This window comes from Aquila chrysaetos, chromosome 4 (assembly GCF_900496995.4).
Source record: "Aquila chrysaetos chrysaetos chromosome 4, bAquChr1.4, whole genome shotgun sequence".
In the NCBI taxonomy this organism is placed as follows: Eukaryota; Metazoa; Chordata; class Aves; order Accipitriformes; family Accipitridae; genus Aquila; species Aquila chrysaetos.
This window is the reverse complement of record NC_044007.1, coordinates 73,547,323-73,570,416: the sequence shown is the minus strand read 5'-3', so window position 1 is coordinate 73,570,416 and position 23,094 is coordinate 73,547,323. Positions and strand designations below refer to the sequence as shown.

Below are 23,094 nucleotides of genomic sequence, written 5' to 3'. Positions count from 1 at the left end.
ATCTAAAGCCTGCAATTAGAATTTGAAATATTTCTGAAAACATGCATTAGTCAAATATTTACTTGGAGGCTTAAAAAAAGGAACTAAGATGCAATGTTACATCTTCTGTTTGCCTTTTAAGTTCACAGTACTTCAGCTTTCCCCATATATAAAATGTGATGAATTGCACCATGCTTCATAGAACTATTGTATGACTTGATTAATTGTAGATGGCTTCCAGATCCTTAAATGCTTTGCATGAGGTAAGTAACACATCAGTAACTTACCTTAGTAACAGGTTATCTATTCCCTTCTCTCTTTAAAATTGATTGCCTTTTGTCTTGAGTACAGTGACGTTGTATTACATTAGATGCCTTCACAAACCAAGATGTCACTCAGCTGCAAAATGAAGGCTAAAATAGTGTGATATGAAGGGGATTTTGGAGATGGGAGTGAACATAAAGTCCTGTCTGCAGTTAAGTTCGTAAAAACGCTTTTCCTCTCCCAGTTTTTTGGAACACAGCTAAGGAAATATCAACTTGGCCCTGCCCAAGGAAAAGAAGTTGCTGAAACTGCCATTCTCCCAAACCTTTCCTGTTGCCAGAGGTTCAGCCCAATGACCATCTGTTGAGGACAGTGTAGTTCAAGGCTAACATCATACATCAATGTAGAGGGCTGGTGGAAAGGGTCGGCATGCAACTCTTCTATCGTTACAAAAAGAAAAAAAAAAAAGGTGCCAAATGGCCTTAATCCTATTTCTCCTGTGTAGGCACACATACCCTGTTCTTGTGATCGATTTTTGTTTGCATATTCATCTGTTATGTGGAATTCTAATTCTCTGTGGTTTCCTATCCTGTTGCTTATTTTCTACTTATCTTCCTATTAGCAAAACATGAAATATCACTGTTATGTCTGCTGCTGAACAGATCATCAGGGTAGTGTTCAAGAGAGACAAGGTTATTTTTCATTCATTCTGCTCATCAGAAATGCACATTTCATTTAATAGACATATGACTAATTCCTAAAGACTCCTCTTGTTTAAACAGTGGGACATACTCTTAAACTACTTTAACTGTTACCTATAGACCTTAGGGTCATGCATTTGCAGTAATTCCTGAAAAATCACCTAGTCAGGCAGTACATTTCCACATGCTAAGCTGCATTAGAATGACATTATACACATCATAATATTTTTTTAATATTTGCATAAGGCTAGTTTAGTATGTGCCCAACCTATGTTATGTTATTTAATGAAAGGAACAGACTTAACTAGGCAATCTTACTCTATGATCCGTAATATGAAAATGCTAGAAAAGCCTTGCTATATATAAACAGAGGTGCATGTTTGTAGCAGGAAAAAAAGAGAAGAAAAAGGTCTGTTCCTTATCAAAATCTGTTTGATAGCATATTACACCCTAGCGTGAGTTTTAGCAGAGACTGTTTCTCGTGTTACTGTAGTTTCTCTCAAGCTAAGTGGTTTATACCTTATCTAAGATAATACAATCACAATCTTTACCCAGACACAGAAGGCAGGTCTAGTTGTACTGATGGTGTTCATTTGGGTGGACTCCTAGAAGATACCAGCCTTTGGGAGGGGTTAATAAAAGCATCAACAGGTTGAATATGATGAAACTGCACAATATGAAGACAGAAAGAAAAGAAAATCTTAGTGTAGATCTTTACAAGTGAAGCATAATTCCTCTTCTGAACACAGGCTTATGGCAAATTTCCAGTGAAATATTTTTGTTTTGTGTTTTGCAGTGGAAAAAGCTAAAAATTTAATTGAAACCAAACCCTTCTGTTTCAGCAATTTCCAAAAGAGCTAAAGAGAAAGGCGCTCAAAGCTGGGGAATACCTAATAGGTCTGTGGTTGGGGCCCTTGGCAAAGGTGCAATGACACCATCTCAAGAGTCACCGGAGAGTAAAGAAGTGTGATCCTTTACTGTCCTATAATCTCCAGGTCCTATCCTGTCCTCCTTTCTGGCTGAATAATTATATGTAATTTTCACACAACGAACAGTTCTCACAGGAGAAACCGAGACGATTGGTCTGGTTGTAGGGAAGGAAAACAAGACAAGGTTCCTCTCACTTTGTGTTTTGTCCTGCGAAGCTGTGAATGGTCTTCAATTCTTCCTGTCATAAAACAAAGAAAAACGTCATTTTAGTCTAATTCATGGGATGAGAAAGTCACTTCCCCACCTCAGAGGAAGATTGTCATTGATATTGCAAAAGGGGGAGCAGGGAATGCCCAAAAAACCCAGTAGCATCTCCTGTCTCATTCCAGGCTCTGCAGCGCTAATTTTTTTAAACAATGTCTGTATGACATGGTGGTTGCTGCATGAAAAATGCAGCTACGTCATTAGTTCATTACAAATGGCTTAATACAGGGCTGATTTCTACCCCCAACATATTCTTGTAAAGCTCCCATCAGAATTGTATGTGTTCATCTGAGAGCCGCTTTGGCCTATAATATGCTTTGATTTCTTATATGAATTGCCTGCTTCTGTGTACAGATTTTTTTCATATTCCCCCCTTCTGCTTTTGGACCGTGATTGATGATGTAAATAATCATTTCCAGGCATGAGCCTTTTTTTTTTTTTTTTCCTGTTGACCAGTCACTAATCACTACTTGCTCATCCCTGTGTTTTGTTGGTAAGCCAGATGAATTTCTTTTTAATGGCCTTCTTTCTCTTCATGTCAGAAATCTCACCACAGATAAATAACAGATACACACCACATATGTAACAGTGCGCAGACCTTATAATCATTATCCAGTACGTTTACAAAGTTCTGAGAAACTTCATTTTAAGGCTAGTAAATGCATGCATTTCTCTGCCATTCCTAGCATTACATGCTCTGCAGAGAGAAAAGCTTAAAGGAACATTCAGAATTAAAAGACTGTTGTTTAATTGATAATTTTTGAGCATCTGACATCTAAGTATATAGGGTTTTTCATCTCAGTCTAACTCTCCTCTCTGCAATGTCCGCGCCTTTAGTCCTGAGCTTGCGAAGCACTTAACAGCAGTTAAGTTGCCTTATTTAAGCATCTCTCTGAAAATTTGAGTGAAAATGGCTGAATATGAAAATGGGGTCTAGCGTTATTTTAATATACTCTTAACTAATAAAAAACCCAATCCTTAAAATACAGAGATGGCATCGCACGCGTTCTTATTTGTTCTACTGGTATACCAGCTCACGGAAACATAGATTGTTCAATAGTTACAGCCCTAATGATATAAAATGCCCAATTGTACGCAATATTCAGTACCTAGGATGGGGTTATTCACTTACTTTATGGGTGCTGTATTTAACTGTTGCTTCCCATGCATCTCAGCTTTGTGATACCTCCACGTGCCCTGCACGCCCTGTGACTTGGGCAGTGGTTGCCTCTCTGATGAGAAAGTGGAGGGATTGGCATGCCTTCAGCGCAGCCTAGAAAGCAGCTTTTAAGGCCCCAGCACGTATGAACTCTTTCTCCCTTCTAGACAAGGGTGATCATGCTCATTTGAGAAGTTTTGTGGTGTTCTGTAGGTTATTTAGACTTCCAAATTCTTCATCATTCCCCCTAAAAGAGGCTGCCTTAAAGTTTAGATGGAAAATTAAGCTGACTAGAAACACTTGGCTCAGGTGACGCAGAAGGATCTCATTCTTCTGATCATTCTTGCATTCAGGAGCTATGAATAGAAAGGAACTGGATTACTAAACGGAGTCATCACCCTTTTTTTGGAATGAAGTAATTGACCTCAAATGTCAGTTTGGGAGAAGAGAGTCAGAGAATAGAAAGAACTTTGTTTCTATGTTCTGTAAAGCATTTGCAGATCCTAGTAATAGGGCTCTCCAAATGTTTTACCCCCTGATGTCTTTCCCCTTGCTTGTTTGGCACCCTCACTCCGGTATATTTTTGTCTGGGTTACGTAAACACTCTGTACAACACATTTACAAAGCGATTTGCTCTTGCCGTAGATATTACGGTTCTTTCCCACGTATAGCCAGCCCGGCATACATCTGAGACAGCTGGTCTTTAGTCATTTTATCTGAGGTGGCTCTCCCTGCTCGTGCACCCAGTGCTGGCGTTCTTGGCTCCTTTCTGCTGTGCAGATGCGGGAAAGGTCCAGTAAGGTGCTGGCTGCAGTGGAGACATCCTTGTTACGTAAATACAGGTGAACAGCTTGTGAAATACTGAAATGACATTGTTCCAGACATTTGAGAAAATTAGTATTTATCAGAAAATACTGGGGTGTTGTATGTATCAGGTAAATTAAGTTTCTGGTTCCTGGTTGAGAAATAAGATTAGCCTCCTTCCTCTTTGTACGCATCCTGTTTTATGGGCTGTAAATACCTTAACTTCTACCGAACCCTGATGCTATGCAAAGGGATGCCAACATAAGATGATCCAGTTGTCCTTCCTCATTATCGTCTGTTTTCAGTATTAGATTTCTGATTTCAAGATTAGATGGTTCTCTGAGAACAAGGGCAGACGTGCTCCAGGTGCATTTTTACTTTCCAGGGAAAGAAAGAGAACAAAGAAACTGGCACGGTTCTGGGAACTGCCGCAAAATACAGACGCCTTATGCCAGAGCATTAGGAAGATAAGATTGTGTTGTGCGGTCATTAGAGGCAAACCTTCTCTCATACAGAATAGACAGCAATCACTGCCCATATCCAGTAATGGGGAAGTTGAAGCACAACCCTGAGGCTTCTGGTACCATGTAAACCAACAGTAAAACAGTAAGCTGGTAGCAAACAAGTAGATAGAGAAAACAAGGTTTTCTTCTAGTACATGTGTTCTTCTAATATATGTACTAGTCTCTTTGTATATGTGGAAGAGTGTGTGTGTCTATCTGTAGTTTCACCAGGTGCTGAAGGAGCTTTCTGAACTATTAGCAACAACAAATATGACAGGAAACCAAAGACCTGAATACAAACTCAGGTTGAATCCCGAATTATAATTTGGAAGTGTTAGAAGATATTTTATCCTTGCCTGTCTCATGAGATTCATCCAGAGACATGTAAGCCAGAGCTGCGCTTCAGTCTGTCTCCACTGTCTGAACAGGAGAGGCAGATTGGGAATAACAGTTATAGAAATATATGGAACATGTAATGTTGTAAGAAATCCTAGGAGTATCTCAATGCTTTCTTCTTTATGCACTTCTAACTTTTTGATAGATAAAGTAAACACGTCCTGTACTTATTTTTGATGGCCTAGCAGTAATGCTGCAAGCGCAAGGTGAATGTTGTTAGGACTAAGTTTTCTCATGGCAGGTGTTAACTGGCACTTTTTGTACGTCTTCCTTTTCTGCCTCTTTTCTTCATTTGCCTGTGATTCTTCCTTGAAAATTAACCCCTTAAGGGCACGGGGTCCTGGTAACTCTTCTTAAAAATCAGGGAAAATTACAGTTGTTTCTTTTAGCATCACAGCATTTAATTCTGTCTACTTATTCTGAGTAAGAGAATATGAATTGGAACAAGAGTTAGTAGTGTCCCCATGTATAAAAGAAGGCCAAACGCATCCGGGGCTGGGTTGGCGGGAGTGTAGCCACCAAGTTGAATGAAGTGCCTCACCCCGTTTGGTGCTGATAAGATTGCATTGGGAGTTCAGGGGTCCTGTTTTGGGCTCCTCAGTGAGAAATAGATATTTACCTACTGGAGCAAGCCCAGCAGGGGCTCACCCCGATGGTGAGGGGGGGCAGAGCACATGATACGTGAGGAAGAGGCAACTGGGTTTGTTCACCTAAGGTGAGAAGGAAAGTGGTATTAGGTCCATTCCAACTTAAATTACTCTAAGATTCTCTTAAGCTCGATGTATCTGTTTCCTTTTCCTTGCTTACTACAAAGGAAAATAATACAACATTATTACATCATATTTTATTATATATTTCCGTTATATATTTATTATTTTAGATAATTTTATTATTTATTATAATAAATATTGTTTTATATATAGAATATATATTATGTCTTTTACTAAAAAAATATATATATAAAAAATCTTCCATTCCAGGAAGAGCTTTCCTCCTCTTGTGAACAGAAGGTGGTTTTATCCCCTTGTGAAACATGAAACTGAGCCACTTCGCAGGTGCTGGGGGGACGCCAGCGGGCTGGTCTGGCAGCACTAGATCTGAAGTTGGGGGCATCTTTGCACCCCACAAGAAAGAAGGGTTTCAGCTTGCCCGTGCAGCTCTCACCAGCAGGCTGGACACTGGTTGCACCGCATGTTTCTTTAGCTGCAGCTCTGCCTGGCTGTGTCGTATCAGCAGGCTGAGTATGTGGCCTATGAGACCATGTCTGCACTTGGATTAAGCCTCGGAGGATTTGGCCATAGTAAATCTTTAGTTAAAAATCCAATGCCCATTTCTCCTTTAAATTTGAATAGCATAAATCCAAAGCAACTACATTGCTCTGAGTTAAGTATTAAATTTTTACTCAATTTTGGTTTTGCTTTCTTCCTTTTTTTGGAAAAAAAAGCCCAAACCCTAATTTTTAAGCCTGAACTTTGCAAATATTGCTTTGGTTTCTAAGTTAATTAACTTTCTGACAACATTCCTCGTAAAGGCTAAAGCCTTTCCTGGCAAGTGATTAACAACTGGGACAAGCCCTTCCATGAGACATGAGTTTTGCAGCCTGTTGTGTGGTCTCTTTGGCTGGGTCTGTAACACATTTCCGATTGTCTAAATATAAAGAGATAAAAAGGAAAGGGACTGCCAAACCCCACTGTATAATGTAAAGCGAGTCAGAGGGAAAAGGTTTATAATTTTTCTTCTTCCTTTTACATTGCTGGCTACATCTTATCTGTAGCCAGAAGATGCTAACATCATTTCCTCTCTATAAATCAGCTTGCACGTGATACAAAAACACAATATGACTTTCTTTTCTAACTTAATGGAAGTTTTGATACTTTGATGTTATGACATTCAGGAATCCTGATTTAATCTCAGAACTGTTAAAACATCACTTTACCGAGCCAGTGGGTATGTATATTGCCTCAATGAGCCTTCTTTTTTAACTAAGCGGTAATATTTAGGATGGAAATTTGGAATTAATTGCAACAACCAGTGTTTGCAAAGTGATGATGCCAGGACTTTTTCTGAGCTAGCACAGCATACGTCTACCTCTTTTATGGCTCTTCTGACATCTAATCCTATTTGAAGTAACAGTGTGATTGCCCCGTGGATTTTAAGAACTGTGACTCAGTTGAAGCTGATTCAGAAAGAAGTTGTGCCTGTCTTCAATACTAAATGAGAGCCCGGTAAATCCCAGAAACAGCCTTAAAAGCCATCATGAAGTTTTTAACAGTGATTCAAATGAATAGTGATTCACCTACTTGTGTATGAAATATGAAACTTGTTTCTATTGCTCCCAGTGTTGTGCCATCTGGGTACATCATGTGAAATAAAACGATACCAGTGACTGGCAAAAACTCCCGTGGCTTCACAAAGGGAAGCAAGAAAGTCGATGAATTGCTGCTCTTTTTTCCTGTTAAGCAATCTCCCAGTTTTGAGATTTACAGTTACTTTATTTGCAATGTAGCTGTCTACTATATAAATAATTGAAAAGGCGTGCCCTGCAAACACATTTTACAATTCACTCATGAAGATATGAGGATCTCCCACTTTGACAGTCATTGTAGTTGGTCACAAATGGAAACTTTCTGAATAGCTCTGGTATTTTGGAAGTTGTGAAACAGTCATTCTCGGTCTTGGTTGAAACCCTTCCCGTTGCGATACCCGATACTTAACGTGTCATCAGCGGCATGCGTGAGCTGCCACAGGCAGGTCAGGCCCACGGGAGGTCACGAAGGGATCATTTAACAGGTAGGACATCGTATTGGAGGCCACGTAAGAAAATACACCGTGCTTCACGTGGGTCTTGGCAGCAAGTGTCCCTGGAACAGACCTTGGTGCCGTGGCGTATAATTAGAGTTGATTTTAGTGTCAGCATGTCAGGCTCTGGACTGTCCGTGAATCTGGGGGTGACAGGCTGTCTATCGGATGTCTCGGAGGGGCTTTGGCTGGCTGAAGGCTTCGGTTTCCAAGGGGCAGTGCAGCTGTCAAGAAGCACTATTAAAGCAGTATTTAAAGGCCCCATTGTAGGACGCGTGCAAAGGTTGCGTGGGTCACAGGTAGCTACTAAGTCCCCAGCGTAGGCATCGTGCGGCTTAGTCCAGGACTGCAGTATTTTGGTTTTGCGCTTGCCCGAGGTGTCCAACGTAGCATGCAGGCTTAAAAGTGCCCACAGGGGTCTCGGATGCCATTTTCTATCGAGCAGGAAACAGCGTGTTTTAAATGCGGTTTTTCTCAAAGCTAGTGGCTGCGCTGACTACCAGCAGAAAGCTGCCACGGTAGGTACCTTCACCTACAGACACCTCCGCTTCCCAGGGCGCATCGACTATTTTGTGAGGAGTTGGATAAGCCCTGAAAATTTGCGTGCTGAGGAGCTGAACTTTACGGTGTCCTTCTACTAGCTAAATGGCAAGCAAAACATAGCTTTTCTAATCACTCCTTTTCTCTGGGACTGCTTCTGGGTGGTATTTATTCCTTACGCTGTCGTCTGTTAGCTTGTCAAGCACAGAAGATTGACACGTGCAGACAGCACCCGACTAATCGGCCGGCTCGAGCCTTGGTCTGGTGCAAGGTTTCTGGTGGAGGTTTCACACGATTTGCGGCGTGGCAGATACAAGGTGCGTAGGGACTAGCTCCTTATTACAGCAGCTGCCACGGCCAGCAGGCAACAGTTAGAGCAAAGGTATTGCAGAAGGTCCTTCTTTCTGGAAGAAAAAGAGGTTTGCAAAAATAGACATAAGGCCAGTGTGTCCCCCACTGATTGCTATCAAACGGAAACGTATGGGAACTTTGCCATGGAGTACTTATGTGTAAATGCATCCTGTTGTCACCACATGGGCAAGCCTTGAGGTTTTAAGAACCATCAAAAGTAATTTCCAAGGCTTCCTTTCTAGGGAAAGGATCCTGATCAGATTAGTAAGTAGTACGCAGGTGGTTATCTGGGAAGTATGTTGATACTAGAATTGTTGACAGTAATCTGGTAACTCCTATTTTACAAAGTAACTTTACAAAACACATGGAGACTTGTTAGAAATGCTTTCAATATGTCTATTAAACAGTTGAACTTGATTGCTAAGGGAGATGTCATTGCAGAGCAGAAACAGCGAGGTATTGGCCTGACAGGCAAATACACAGATGTCCAGTGCAATCGCAGGAAAATTATTTGTTGGTGTGTCATTGGATATCAATTTCCTTTAATTCGACCACCCCATGTATCTGTGAAGTATCACTGCAGCAGTACAACTGCAAGTTAGGCTAACCAAGCGTCTTAAGGGACCTGGTCAGGTTTGTCACTGGGATTTCCTGGCTGTCAGCCCTAAACGTAACTGATCTGATGATACATCAAGACTGAAAGAGTCTAGATTCAACGACAGAACATTTTGCATTGCTAGTAGCATCACTGCAGTGCATTAAGCTCAATTCAGCACGAGTGGGTAAAACCGAAGAAACTAGGGAAATAACTGGGTCACTGTTGACACTAAATGATGTGTTTATAGCAGCAAGCTACATTTTAGCTTGCTACCTTGAAGTGAGCTCTAGTACGTCTCCGTAAGTGGCAATGGGAAGGCAGTAGCTTGAGTCTGTGCCTGCACTTGCAGTCTTTTTTAGAATACAGACATAGTTGCTGGGTTTGAGTTCATCTATGAAATGATTAATGGTGATTCTTTGCCTCTTAGAAGAGTTATGTTGAGAGGACTTGAAAAAATGAAGGAATGGGAATGAGCTAATACTGGCAGAAACTATATATATATCCCTGAAACAGTTTAGCAATCCAGTATAATGGGGTTTGTTTTTTTTTTTTTCCCCTGGGTGAGACATTTTAATGACCAGGCAGCTATGTTTCAGAGTGCCTACCAACTTAATGTAAGGAGACGAAGACAGGGATTTTCTGGATCATGGCTTATCTCTACATGAATGCATCCTAAAGTAGATTTAAAAATCTGTCAATGGCAAAGGAGAGAGTAATGACCACATTACTGTAGCTGTCTCATTAAAAATCTTACACATTGTTGGATAGATTTGTTGCAGAACAAGGTAGCAGAAACATACAGTAAACTTACAAATACCTGTCTTTCTGGAGCTTGATTCAATTGCAGTAGGTTGGAAATTGAGTTTCTGGGACAAGCGGTGTAGCATCATTTATTTGGCTTTAAATCCATTATTTAGATTGAGGATATAGCAGATTTGACCTAGAATCAGTTCTTCTAGTAAAAGCCCTCTCAGCTGGGCATGTAGAGCCCTGCCTATTAAAGTCATCTGCTTTCACATCTCCTTTTATTAAAAACTCCAAATATTCCCTGAAGTAAAGTGTTGGTTTTTCACATACCTGATCATGACAAGCAAGTCCCTGAAACTTCTTACTCAGTGCTTTGAAAAGTATCTAATAGTCAAATGATCCACTCTGGAAATGGGAGATGTGTGATGAAACTGATAGAGTTTGGCTATTGATTTCCAGTAGGTCCATTTTACCAATGTTGACTCTTTGCTGAACTCACACTCCTGGGGATGTACAAAAAACTGAGATTGAAAACTTGCAGGCAGAATGCTCAGTTTCAGTAAATCACACGTTTTGTGATGGGGTGGGATAGAGATTAAACACACTTTTTCCCAAGCTGTGTTAAACAGTGAAGATTGATCTATTTAATAATTTAAGAATTAAATAGTAACATTATAAGAAAAGAAGAAAGCATGAGGGGAAAATCAGCCCATCATACAGCAACTTGACAGCATTAAAAGCTCACAGTGAAAGGGGGAAATAAATCTTGTGTTGAGAAATAGAGGAATATATACATTCTTAGCTCGGTAGGTTCTGTGTACATCAAACTTTGGACAGCAATGTTGGGGATATGCAGAGGTGCACGCATAGGTGGGATGTTCAGCCTTTTATTACGCGTGGCAGCATATTACGCTTTCATTTGGATTCATTGACTATTGAGACTTCCCTAGGAGAGCATTGTCTGGTAAGTGAAATTTTCAGGCAACTGGCTGCCTTTCACTTTTTCGGTCCTGGCTGGCACTGCTTAATCTTTTCCGTTCATGTGTTATTACCAGATCTGGATCGCTGTGCTTGTGTCTTGCCCACTGTCATTTAGCACATCTGGAAATGCTGTGGTTTGCCGAATGACAAGTTGCACTCTTTTCTTCCAGTTCCGCCTGGTGGTAAAGACAGCACTGAAGCTGCTGCTGGTGTTTGTGGAGTATACCGAATCCAACGCCCCGCTTTTAATCCAGGCAGTATCTACCGTTGATGAAAAGAGAGGTGAGTAGCCTTACTTGGGGGGTGCAAAATCCCAGCACCGCTGAGATCAGGGTGGCATTTCATCACGGATTTCGTTGGTTCTAGAGTTGCTGTCGTGATGCCTGCCTTGCGCGACGTACCCTTCATTTCTTGATTAACAGCATATTTTAAGTATTCATGCAATTTAAGATTGTTTTGAGGGATGAATTATAGTGGGAAAGTGAAGCGTGAAAGGCTGAGGAACTCGACTGCCTCCCTGGGCACGGCAGTCATTGCCCCTTCCCTGCACCCGTGCGCAAAGTAAGCCTCCTTGCATCTTCCGACCTCGCAGGCTCCTTCGGGCCAGGCTGTCTTTCCACTTCCTTCTGAGAAGCAGCAGTCTGATTTAGAAGAGAAAATGATATCTAATCAGTGTAATCCCTTTGAAAAGAAAGACGAGGTCAGTAATAGTACAGGCTTTATAGTAAAAGCAAAACCATCTGTTGTTACATTAAAATAAAGCCCTTGAGCAGATATTATACTATGGAATCTGTTACCCTTCAGGCTCATGAAAAATACTTGAATATGTATACTGTATTTTTTACAAATAAATAGAACAAAAATGGTTCTTTCTTGTTCTTCCCACAAAGCCATTGCTAAGCTCCCGGGGCGTTCTCTCTTGATGCAAAACATTCCTTTGCCTCAAGGAGAGTTTTTGAGGTTGGGAAGAGCCATTGTTGTGGTCTCAAGCACATGGAGGTTGAAAGCAAGATCCCCTTTGTGGAGCAACTGCCTCCATGCTGAACTTGTTTGAGCGACTTGATACGGTAAAAGTGAAACAAAAAAAGTTGGGGGCTGGGAAGAAAGGTGGTGCCAGAAAGAGGAGAAAGTAGCTAGATTTTGCTTTCAGCTATCAGAATGAGTGCGTTGAAAAGACAAAAAAAAACCCCAACCAGATAGTCTCATATGGCAGGAGAGCAGGCAGGGGCAATTAAAAAACAGTGCAACACTTTAAACAGTGGACTCTTCAGGTTGGCTTTCTGCTTTGAATTAAAACCAATAAACCTTACAATGCCATAAGCAGAAATGTAATTACAATATTCATGTGATTGTGAGCACTGTGATTTATTTTTGCAGTCATTCTTAGTATTTCCTCGGCTCTCTGAACTCACTGGTATTCTCAACGTGTTCAAATTGCCATCTGTTCACATGCTAGCAAACCTCAATAAAGAAAAAAGAGAAAGAAAGGGGGACCCTAAACACACTACCATGCGCTTCTGTATCTGTAGAACAGCCTTAGGCAAGCATTTACATGTCCCAAAGTAATAAAACAACTTAAGTAACAACACAGAACATGTGAAAGAAAGTGATGTGTGTAGTTAGTTGGATATGTTAGGAGCATGAGGAAAGAGTTTATGGGAATTCTCATACCAGTTGGCAGATTGTCTCATGAACTCTTGCAAACAACTTAGCCCCAAATACCCAGTTTTTCTTTCTTTCTTTCTTTTTCTTTCTCTCTTTCTTTCTTCTTTTCTTTTCTTTGTTTATTATTAAGCAGTTGCACTTAGCTACAATAGAGCTACATTTTTTTTTTCTGGTTTATATTTAGTTCTTTTTTTAGGTCATCAATGTAATAGCCCTTCAATTTTAGCTGTGAATGTGCTATGTTTTAATTTCTATTTTGAAATTAGTGGCTTATAACTGAGGAGTACCTGCCTTTAATGACTGATTTAATGGAACAGAAATAGAGGAAGAAAAAGCGATGCGCCTTTTCTTGAAATGTTGTCATGAATCTTGCAGGTATATAATTAAGTTTAGCACTGCTTTGACAAAAGTCCAATGTTTCATGTACATACAAGGTGATGAGATATGACATAATTCCTCAACATGTGTACCACACATGATTATCATAAAGAACCCCATATTAACTCAGCCTAGTTTCAAAGCAATCCCATCTGTGGTTTCTATGGGAGAATACATCCATATGCAAACTGAAGTACAGAGATCCATGGAAGTGCCGGCTTTACTCTCAGGTACAAGCAGACCATAAGTGAATAACTGCATGGCCCTCATCATATAGGAATTTGCTTCTACTTATACTTCCACCTAGCTCCCCTTTTCCCCTGCCCTTTCTTGTTTCAGAGCCCCAGAAGAATTTGATCTCTTTTCAGTTTAAGCATACTGGGACTGTGCAGGCTCTCGCAAGTGGAGCTGGCGTTGCACTCTGCTGTCTGGGGCTGCTTTAGGGCAGAGATTAAAGCCCTGTGACTGACCTGGACACTGTCACGTACTGTTAGTGAATTAAGTTTCTGCTACCTGACTTGTTATATTGTTTGTAAATGGCCTGCATTATAAGTTCCCTGCTTTTCCTGCCATTTCACGCATAGTTAGATACCCACTAAATTAATGCCCATACTGTAGGTATGATGGAAGGCTGTGTGTTCACTCATATTTAAATAGCTGGAAGTACAAGATGTTGCGGTCTTTCCATCCTATGGCTACTAGAGACAAGCACTCTGTAAGTTGGTGGCAGTCCTCATGCATGGTTCTGTCCTGATGCAAGGTTTTTCATACATACTGTGCACATCCTGTGTAGTTGTGATGTCAAGATTTTGCATCGTACGTGGATGACAGCGTTAAATGAAATACATAAGAACATTTAAAGGGGAAACTGAGAAAAGACTGAGACTGAAAACAGTGGGCAACATTATTCAATAAATAGATTGTATTAATTTAATGTAGGCTTAATTGTTGCAACCCCACAGTTCTCCGCGTGTTTATGCGCCATGTGTGTGACTACTCAGAGTGCTGTAAGTAGCATCAGGGTTGAGGTTCCAGCCTTCCTCTTGGAGTAGCCACGATGATGGGGTGTTCCCAGTGAGAAGCCTGTGAAAGGCAGTCGAGCAGTTCTTGGTTTACCCATTAGAAGGCAGGAGAACACACGCAAAACTCGACCTCTGCTGTTTTACATCAGTGAGCGTGTTTCATCGCTCTGCATGGAGCTCATAGCCTTGTGGGAACATCCCAGTCTGCTCCTAGAAGGATCACTGGGATGCTACATCATCATTCTTTTACATCATCATTCTTCTACATCACGATCGGGTGGAGGGGACAGGCAGGAAAGTAAACCTTTCTGAGAATTGGGAAGCATACATGATTACACTTACTATTTTTAAAAATAAACTCCGTAATACACAAATATTATATGGATTTATGTTTTTTACTAGAAATACATATACATTGCCAAACCTAGATTTGAGTTTAGGTTTTTCAGGATTTGTTATATTCTGATCATTACACAGAAAATGGAAGCTGTAGATTTTAGCTCTGCATAATAGTTTCCTTAAAGGTTCCTCTCCATCTATAAATGGTGAGCTTTTAATGTTCTCCACAATACAAATAACCTTTTAAAGGAAAAGAGAAAAACATACATCGTGTTTTTCATATCACTTGTATAAGCATCATTGTTTTACTGCAGCAGCCAATGAGTTCAGAAAGGTCAACAATTTTTTTAGTGAATTATTTTCCAAGGTATCTTTCACAAAGTTTTTCTATGCTGCTTGAAAGGAGGAGTTTTTTCACTATCATCCTATCGTTACAAAAATATTGCCTTGAAAATTATTTTTTTCATGTAGACTGCAGCCTGTGGTCTCATCTCTAAGCGGTGACTCTCCAGGAACCACATATTTGGAAATCCAAGCTCAGGGCATGAGAGTGGATGAGAGCAGACACCTGGTTTAGATCTGCCATATCCCATGGTGTCTCATATGTTGGAAACTATAGGCTCTCATTATACATTAGCAAGGAATATTAACCTAAGTATAGTAATGCATTAAGTTCATGGTGCAACTTCCACACCAGAACTGCCTTGTCCCTTTATGGCTATTTCCATGTTCACTCCTTGGCTGTTCAGCTTGAGATCATAGCGAGGAAAATAGCATTTAAAAAGAAAGGCTTAATCTGGTACAATTTGGAGTAGCTCTATCAAAGTCATTGACAGTACTGCCTCCTCTTGATTTTAGTTAGGAAATAGATGAAGAATTTCAAATTTAAGACTAGATTTTGGAAATTGCCTAAGTTTAGTAGCAGCACCTTAATTAAAGCCTTTGAAAGATGGATGAGCTATTACAGGGCTGCCTTACTAGTAAGTATGGCTGATAAACAATTTAAAAAACCTGTATTCTGAAATAGAGAAGCAGCATGGGTAGAAGAAAATTATATATCATCCTTGCAGGAAAACAGCAAGGTGATCCTGAAAATATTCTTTTATGATAATGGAGAAGTACTGAGACATTCAGGGGAAAAAGAAAAAAAAAAAATCAAACACCAGGATGCTATCTGCTATCTTTAAAAAACAGAACAGGAATGTTCCAATAAGAATAAAACCTGCCTGCAAAATAAAGGCATGTTTCCCTGGAAGGACTCTCACTGAATAATGCAATGGATTAAATAATAGATTTTTTTATGTTGTTGTCAACTTGCTTTTTTCCAAATGGCATTGTCATAAGTCAGATTTGCATAGTTTCCCCATTTTGTTTCTCTTTCTTATTTTCTTCAATTTTTATTTTTCACTGGAAACCACAGGAAGACATTTTTGTAGTGAGGATATCATTCCTGCTGATCATATATCATTTGTGAGCCGAGTGAATTTGTTCCACATGTCTTTTGAACATGTACTGCAGAAAATGTCTGGTAATATAGAGAATCTGGTAAAGAGGTGTCTAGTGTATTTTCATTACAGCTGTGTATTTGAATTAGTATTTAATTAGTAATGCACATAAATACATCTGGAGAGCTGAGAGTGAATCCCCCCCCCCCCTTTGATTTTTGCTTGAGATAAAGAAGCTCTGATTTATTATTCAGTAGTAAAGATCAGAGGCTGTCTCAAAAAGAGGGGGAGAGAAAACAGGAGAAATATCACTGTCTGTGCATTCATTAAGAGACAGGTTTTTCCACACAGTGCACTGCCATCGCCTTGAAAACGGAGATCCTTGGTTAGCAGAGATTTGATGTCTGTGTAGCAGGATATTTATATAATATCAGCATGAATAAACAAGGGCTGTTATCACTGTGAGAGTAATGCAGAGTTTTAAACTTGGGGTCACTGATCAGTCAGCAACAAGTGGTTGTGGTGAAGCATTTGCATTTTACTGCCTGATTATACTCAAACTATCGTCGTCCCCATAATGTTTCGGGGATGTGGGCTGTTGGAATACTTCGCATGTTTCCCTCTGAAATTCAAAGACTCTCACAGTTATGTTGGTGTAGTTGAATTGAGTATCTCTAAGTTAGGGTTAGCTTTCTGCTTCGTCCTCCTCACCTTTAACTTTACTCCAAACAAAACACTGACTTACAGTCTTTGATTATTTACTTCAGTTTCTTAGGTAAAATAGTTATGTGGTTTTTTCTTTAGTAAATGCAACCATCTGCCTTTTAGCCAAATGGAATAGGATGGTTTTACAAGGTGCCTTCCGCAGAAGAGGTTATCTTGAGTCTGGCTGGCATTGCCAGTCTGATGTTTTTGTCACAATAACTCACTGAGCCACTTGGGTTTAGGCATCAGATATGCCTGCAAATGCAAATCAACATACAAATCAAGCAAATGCATCATAACTAGAAGCACAAATTTTGATCTTACTTAGTGGGAAAATGAGAGAAACGTATCTGAAAGTTCTGTAGAGGGGATTCTTACGAAAATAATTTGAGTAAGAACCACAGCAAAACTCTTTTCCCCTCATTGATCATTTCTTTTATCCAAGATACACAGCCTGTAATTTGAGAAAACTATGTTTCTCTGCCACACTGTTTTGTTGACAGGACTTATCTTAATGCAGCGTAACGCAGTAATAGCACTAGGAATGTGAGCAACAAGCACGCTGAAAGCATAGCATATAGGTTTTTGTTGAAGATTTGTCTAAGCCTATGTGAACCTATGATAGGTGGGGTAAAATTCCTCCCGCATGATTTTTAGGAGTTCAGTGTTGATCAAACTGGGCTAACAAAGCTTCCTTCATCATCAAGGGAGAGAAATTGGTACCTTTGGGGAAAGTCCACCTGGCATATTTTAGATCCCTGCATTAGGATGCACGGCAGCTTTCACCGTCTGCATTAACTTCCCTCTCTGTGAAGGAGGGGAGACTGCAGAGGAACCTGGACCTTTCCACTTGATCTTCCACCTGGCCACATATTCCAACTTGTGCTACTTTTTGGATAAATGTTGATGCTATAGCTTTCCATTTTGATCACCGTCACCAATGGTTTCTGCTTTTCCTTTAGGAGCCAAGCCGTGGTCCAACATCATGGAGATCCTGGAGGAGAAGGATGGGGTTGATACCGAGCTACTGGTTTACGCTATGACCTTGGTTAACAAGGTTTGTTTACATTGTTAGCATAACTGGTGGAGATAACGTTAGCGTTTTCAACTGTATAATGATCTTCCCTGTTGAGAATATATGACAAAGGAGACCTGTCCCGGAGAAGTTGCAGGACCAGCTGTAATCAATCAGCACGCTCTTGTTACTTGTGTTGCAGTCACGCAGAGGCGGTAGCTGGGAGCAGAATTGCCATTTTGCTAGATGCTGTGCGGAAACGTGTTATGACATGGCTCCTCTCCCAACGCAGACAATGCAGTGCAAAACAAAACTCAGCAAACTAACTCAACTCATTATCCAAGGGGAGAAAGAAAGCAAGTGCTGGTGAAAAGATCACATGCTCACGAAGGCTTACATTGTGCACAATTTTCGAGTTCAGATTGTTTACTTTTTTTTTTTTTTTACTGCAAACCAAATATGATGAATTTAGCAGGTCTGAGTGCTAGTAAGAGTGTGTCTGCTTAAAAAGAGCGAAGTTACATTTTTTTCTTCTTCCTTTATATTTTCTGGCGTCCTGTATTACAGGTAGTAGGTTTGCAGTGAAATCAAATGTTTTCCAAAGTACTCCCTTGTACTATGAGGAGGGAGAAGGTGAAAGGCCTGTAAAAGTTAGAAATTTGGTAGTGTAAATTCCTTAAAAATTAGCATCTAGTCCTAAACAAATGTTAGGGTGACTAAAATTAAAAATGGATTTTTTAAAGAGCACAGAAGATCAACATACTACTATTGAATCAAAATAACTGTGTGTTTTATTATTATACTTAACAGGCCAGAGTGTTACGGAATATTATTACTATTGATTATATTCATTTAAAGATCCTGACTTTGTTGGTGGAGGTCATAAATCAAGCTGCCAGCTTATTATGGTGATGGCTACATGGTCGGGGCCGTTGGTTGCTTTGGTGTTTTTTTTTGATAAAAAGATTTCTTAATGGCAGATATTGTCGAGCAAAGATGCCTGAGAGGGACTAAACTCTCCTGGTGACATCGCTGATGTTACTGTACTTATGCTTAGAGCTGCCCTTGCTCCTGCTTACATAGTAGTAAGGATCCTCTTGACTTTCAAAGACTACCTTATCTCACTGATGTACTCTTTCTGAAAGGCATCACCAGCTTTATATGCTTCTGTCTGGAGCTGCTATTAAAGCCAAGGCGACTAGTTTTTAATCTCTCTGTTTTACACCTCACTGTTTTGTGTACCAGTTCCTCTTTCTGAGATAAATCTCTTCATCATTTGCACAGTCGTAATCTACCTGGTGTTTGACTTCTTCAAAAATGTTGTTCTGTGTTGACTCTCTTATTATCCTATAGTTGATTCCTTTAGTCTGAGTTTTTCACTACATTTAAAGCTATTTTTAGGAGGAGGTAGTTCTTTAAAAACACACAAAAAGAAAAAGCATCTCGCAGTCAAAGGATCAAGGCAGTTATGAAGATCAAGGAAGAGAGGAATCCCACAATGCCACACTTATAATTATGAGCTGGCTTATGGACAGCTTTATGATGTTTTTAATGGGATTTTTTTCATGATTATAGAGAAAACAGCAAGCAGCATGTCACAGTTGTAATTTTTTTCCCCCGCAGAGAATACAAAGAAGGCTCAGATGGTTTCAGCTTCTCTAGGCGAGGAAATGTCAAAGTTTTCAGTGCAGACAGAGTCCTTACGAGGCATTTGTCTTAAGGAAGCGTACTTCTGCTCCTTTTTCTGTCGCCATGTATACATTTACAGTTTTCCTTCCTGCTCAAGAGCAGAAAACACATCTGCCCAGACATAAGAATTGCTCCCGTCCTTTTATCGTCTCCCTCTCTTTTGTTGATGCTTCACCAATTGACTTATGCTAACATTTCATTAATGTTAACCCTCTCTTAGTTTGGGGGGATTTAGGCATTAATGAATCTTTTAAATGAGATTGATCCCAATGCAGATACTTCCGGTTATGTATAGTTCCAGTATAACCTTTGTTATCTTCCTTTCGTTAGTTCCTATGATCTGTTAGATCTTATTCTAGTCTCTACTTTCTTCATTTTTATTGCTGAAGTCCAGATAGATTAAAGCCTTTGTGTTTTCTTTGTATATAAAAAAAACCCCTCAAACCTATTTACCAAATGCAGAAAGAAAATCCTGTGTTGCATTCAATTCACTTTCTATTTAACTGCTATAAAACCTCTTCATTACTGAGATTACACTAGAAGCTTTGTAGTTGTAAGATTACTGTTGATTTTCTTGTTACCTGCATTTAATATTGCTTGTTCTCTCATATCATACTATGTATTTTTTAAAGATACATAGATAAAATAATTAGAATGTACATAAAAATTAATATGCTTTAGTCGGATTAAGCACTGAATGTTTTTTAGCAGGTCTCTTATAAGACTAGAATTTAAGCACCAGCTTCCAGGCCAGTGGTTATTAGTGGGAGCTTACAGTACCACCCACTAGCAGTCCATCAGCCGAAAAAGTGCTGGTTCAGGCCAGTGTGGTGTTAATACAGCAGCTGGCACGTCAATTTTTGATGACCTGCATTAAGAATATCGCAACTGCCACACTGGAGCAATGATCATCCTCCGGCCTGTGTCTGATGTTGGCCGCACCAGATGTTTTAGAAGTTGTAGGACCTGGGAAAACAAATACATGAGAGAGGCTTCTTCCTATCCCAAAGCAATTGAAAACTTGGCTTATGCCCTTAAGTGTGTTTGTTTACCATCTAGTGCGTTTCACCGTATCACGTAAGATTTAGCTAATGTCTCTCTATCGAGTGCACAGCCCTCTAGCGAAGCCCAGTCTGTCGGATGGTTAGTAACTACTGCTAGTAGTCTTGCGTTACTTGGACTTGCATGTAAAGCACTGCACACCAAATGGCCTTGCCGCTGTCTGTGTCCTCTCTGAACCACTGCTTTATACTGTGATTGTTTTGTAAATGACAAAAGGCACCATGCTTATTAGTTTTACTAGCTAGTATCATCCAGGGCTACGTATTTTAAAAACTGCAAATAAAGAGAGCCTTTCAGTCTGAAGCCAGGCACAGACTAGCACTAGTTTATGTCAGGTTTTGTTCAGAAACGTAACTGAGGATATGTAGTGATAAGAATATAGTGCTATTACCAGTTGAGTGTATTGTCTAATAGGTTCTATCATCTAGGAAAACATTTGGGTGTTACACTCCCATAAAACTCTTTTTTACTTGTTTGGGTTTTTTGACCCCTGATACAGCTTCATTATTTTTCTTGCCTTTCTTTCCATTGGGACTGTTACATTTAGTGGCAGGTGAAATGTATTGTTTAGGCTTTGGTAAAAATGCTGTTAAGAAGATATATCAAGCTGAAAACTCTTGGGCCGGGATTTTGGTTTTAATGTAGTTCACTATTCCAAAAGCAGCCACTTGAGAGGGAAGAACTCAAAGCTGTGCAGGCTTTCCCACAAGGGCTTGGGAAAGCAACTTGGAAAATCACACAACAAACAAATAAAAATCTTAATTCAGGGATGTTTCCTCAAACCAAAACTGGATAGGGGCATAGGAATGAGTCTTGACATTCATATTTATGTTTCCTTTGTACACCTGAGCTCTGAAGAGTTTCAGATTCTAAATCCCAGTTTTGGTCTTAGGTAGCAAGACTGTAATAAAATTCAGCAAGCAAACCACAGAGTATGGTTTAAACACCCTTCTCCAAGTGGCTAAATTTTAATTCTCTAGACAGCTTTTTATTTTGTAAGGCTCAGTCTTCAGAGCAGGAGGAGCTATTTGGGACTTGTATGTGTATTTTGATATTGGAGTATCATTTTGAACATAACCAGGTACTCGGGAAGGAGCAAGGACCTTGGAAGGACCTGCCCAATTTACGACCTCTGCTCTGCTGTTTGCAACTTCTGTTTCCTTTATAAAGCCACCAAGAAAATTGCGGCCCACTCTTGTTTTCTAATATCACAAGCCAGAATTCATTTATGCAAGCACTTCATGTCCCTTGTGTTTAGCTACTGCAGAAGTCTTTCTCCTGTGCTAGACTGAACTGACCTTGTTGTGACACCAGTCGTTCCCTTTTATATCCCATTTTATAATGTTAGAAATCAAATTCGATATGCATTAGGCTCTGAAAATGGATCTGTGAGTTTAATGACAAAGCGTGCAAAGGAAAAATATTTGATTTCTATACTTGGGAGTTCAGTTGCCCGGTTCTGGCCAGTAGCATGCAGTGAAAATTGGATTTCCACTGCTTCATGATTTAAAATTATATTAACCAATAAAAGGCTGCTGACAAAAGCAGGGTTGCCAGTAAATACTACCTTATGCTGCTGTTTTCCCTGTCTATAGCCTGCCTTACCTCAGATTTTAAAAAAGCTGTACTTGAAGTTAGGTGATCTGCATATCAACATTGAGACTGTTTCCTGATATTTTAAGAAGTAAATGCTCAGAAGATCTGTGCAGAAAATATGACTCTTTTGTCGCCCTTTTGCACATAAGACGTCACATCTTACTGTGCATGAAGACACTCAGGTCAGTGTAGTTGCTGTCTACTTCTTTCATAAGCAAGAGAAAGCCTGATAAAGAACATCATTTTCTGTTACAGTATTTCCATATCTGTGTTAAAGCTCCATTGAATTTACAGTGTGATAGCGTCATTTGCTGAATCCTCAGACATTTACTCAATGCTAGGTGTCAGTTTAGGAAGGAACAAAATGTATGTGGTATCTATTTTCAGCACTGTTCAGGAAAACGTTTCATGGCCTTCAGTGGGTTTTAAACAGAGGCTTAAATACTGTTCTGGACAGAGACAAATACTTAATTAGAGCCTGAACATATAACCCTAACACTTCATTGGTGTTTGTGCTAAGCATTCCTGTTGCAGTGGACCTCCCCAGACATCAGACAATAGTCCTGTAATGACTGAAGAAGAAAATGTTGCTGTGTTGTGTTTAGTTTAAAGAAAAATAAAATTAAATTTAAAAGTACCTTGGTGATGCACATTTTCCAGTGCCTCATTTCACAAGAAAGAGGTGCTTTAGCAGGGCAGGATACGTCAGCTGTCTATTCCTCTGTCTTGTTAGTCATGTAATTCAGACCAATTTTTTTAGGACGAGAAGAAATGGCCTCAAGTTGCGGCAGGGGAGGTTTAGATTGGATATTAGGAAAAAATTCTTTACTGAAAGGGTTGTCAGACATTGGAACAGGCTGCCCAGGGAAGTGGTGGAGTCACCATCCCTGGAGGTGTTCAAAAAACGTGTATATGTGGCACTTCAGGACATGGTTTAGTGGGCATGGTGGTGTTGGGTTGACGGTTGGACTCGATGATCTTAAAGGTCTTTCCAACCTAAACGATTCTGTGATTCTGTGATTCTGAATGTAAAGCTGCTTGCTGTAGGGAGGCAGCCCGGAGCGGCTGCTCTCTTCTGCACTCTGCTGCTCAGAGCCACTTTGGAAAAACCAGACACCAGAAAACCAGTATTCTCAGAGCACAGTTCATCCCATCCTGGGCA

At 40.0% G+C, this 23,094-nt stretch overlaps 1 protein-coding gene across 10 annotated transcripts in view; it reads left to right on the top strand.

Moving 5' to 3' along the window:
* FHOD3 (formin homology 2 domain containing 3) overlaps window positions 1-23,094 on the top strand; it is a 397,395-nt gene that overhangs the window by 250,611 nt on the left and 123,690 nt on the right. For all 10 annotated transcript variants that reach the window (XM_030011913.2, XM_030011904.2, XM_030011902.2 and 7 more), the window contains exons 7-8: window positions 11,187-11,298; window positions 17,533-17,627. In XM_030011913.2, coding sequence (XP_029867773.1) covers window positions 11,187-11,298; window positions 17,533-17,627 — 207 coding nt within the window. The remainder of the gene's footprint in view (window positions 1-11,186; window positions 11,299-17,532; window positions 17,628-23,094) is intronic.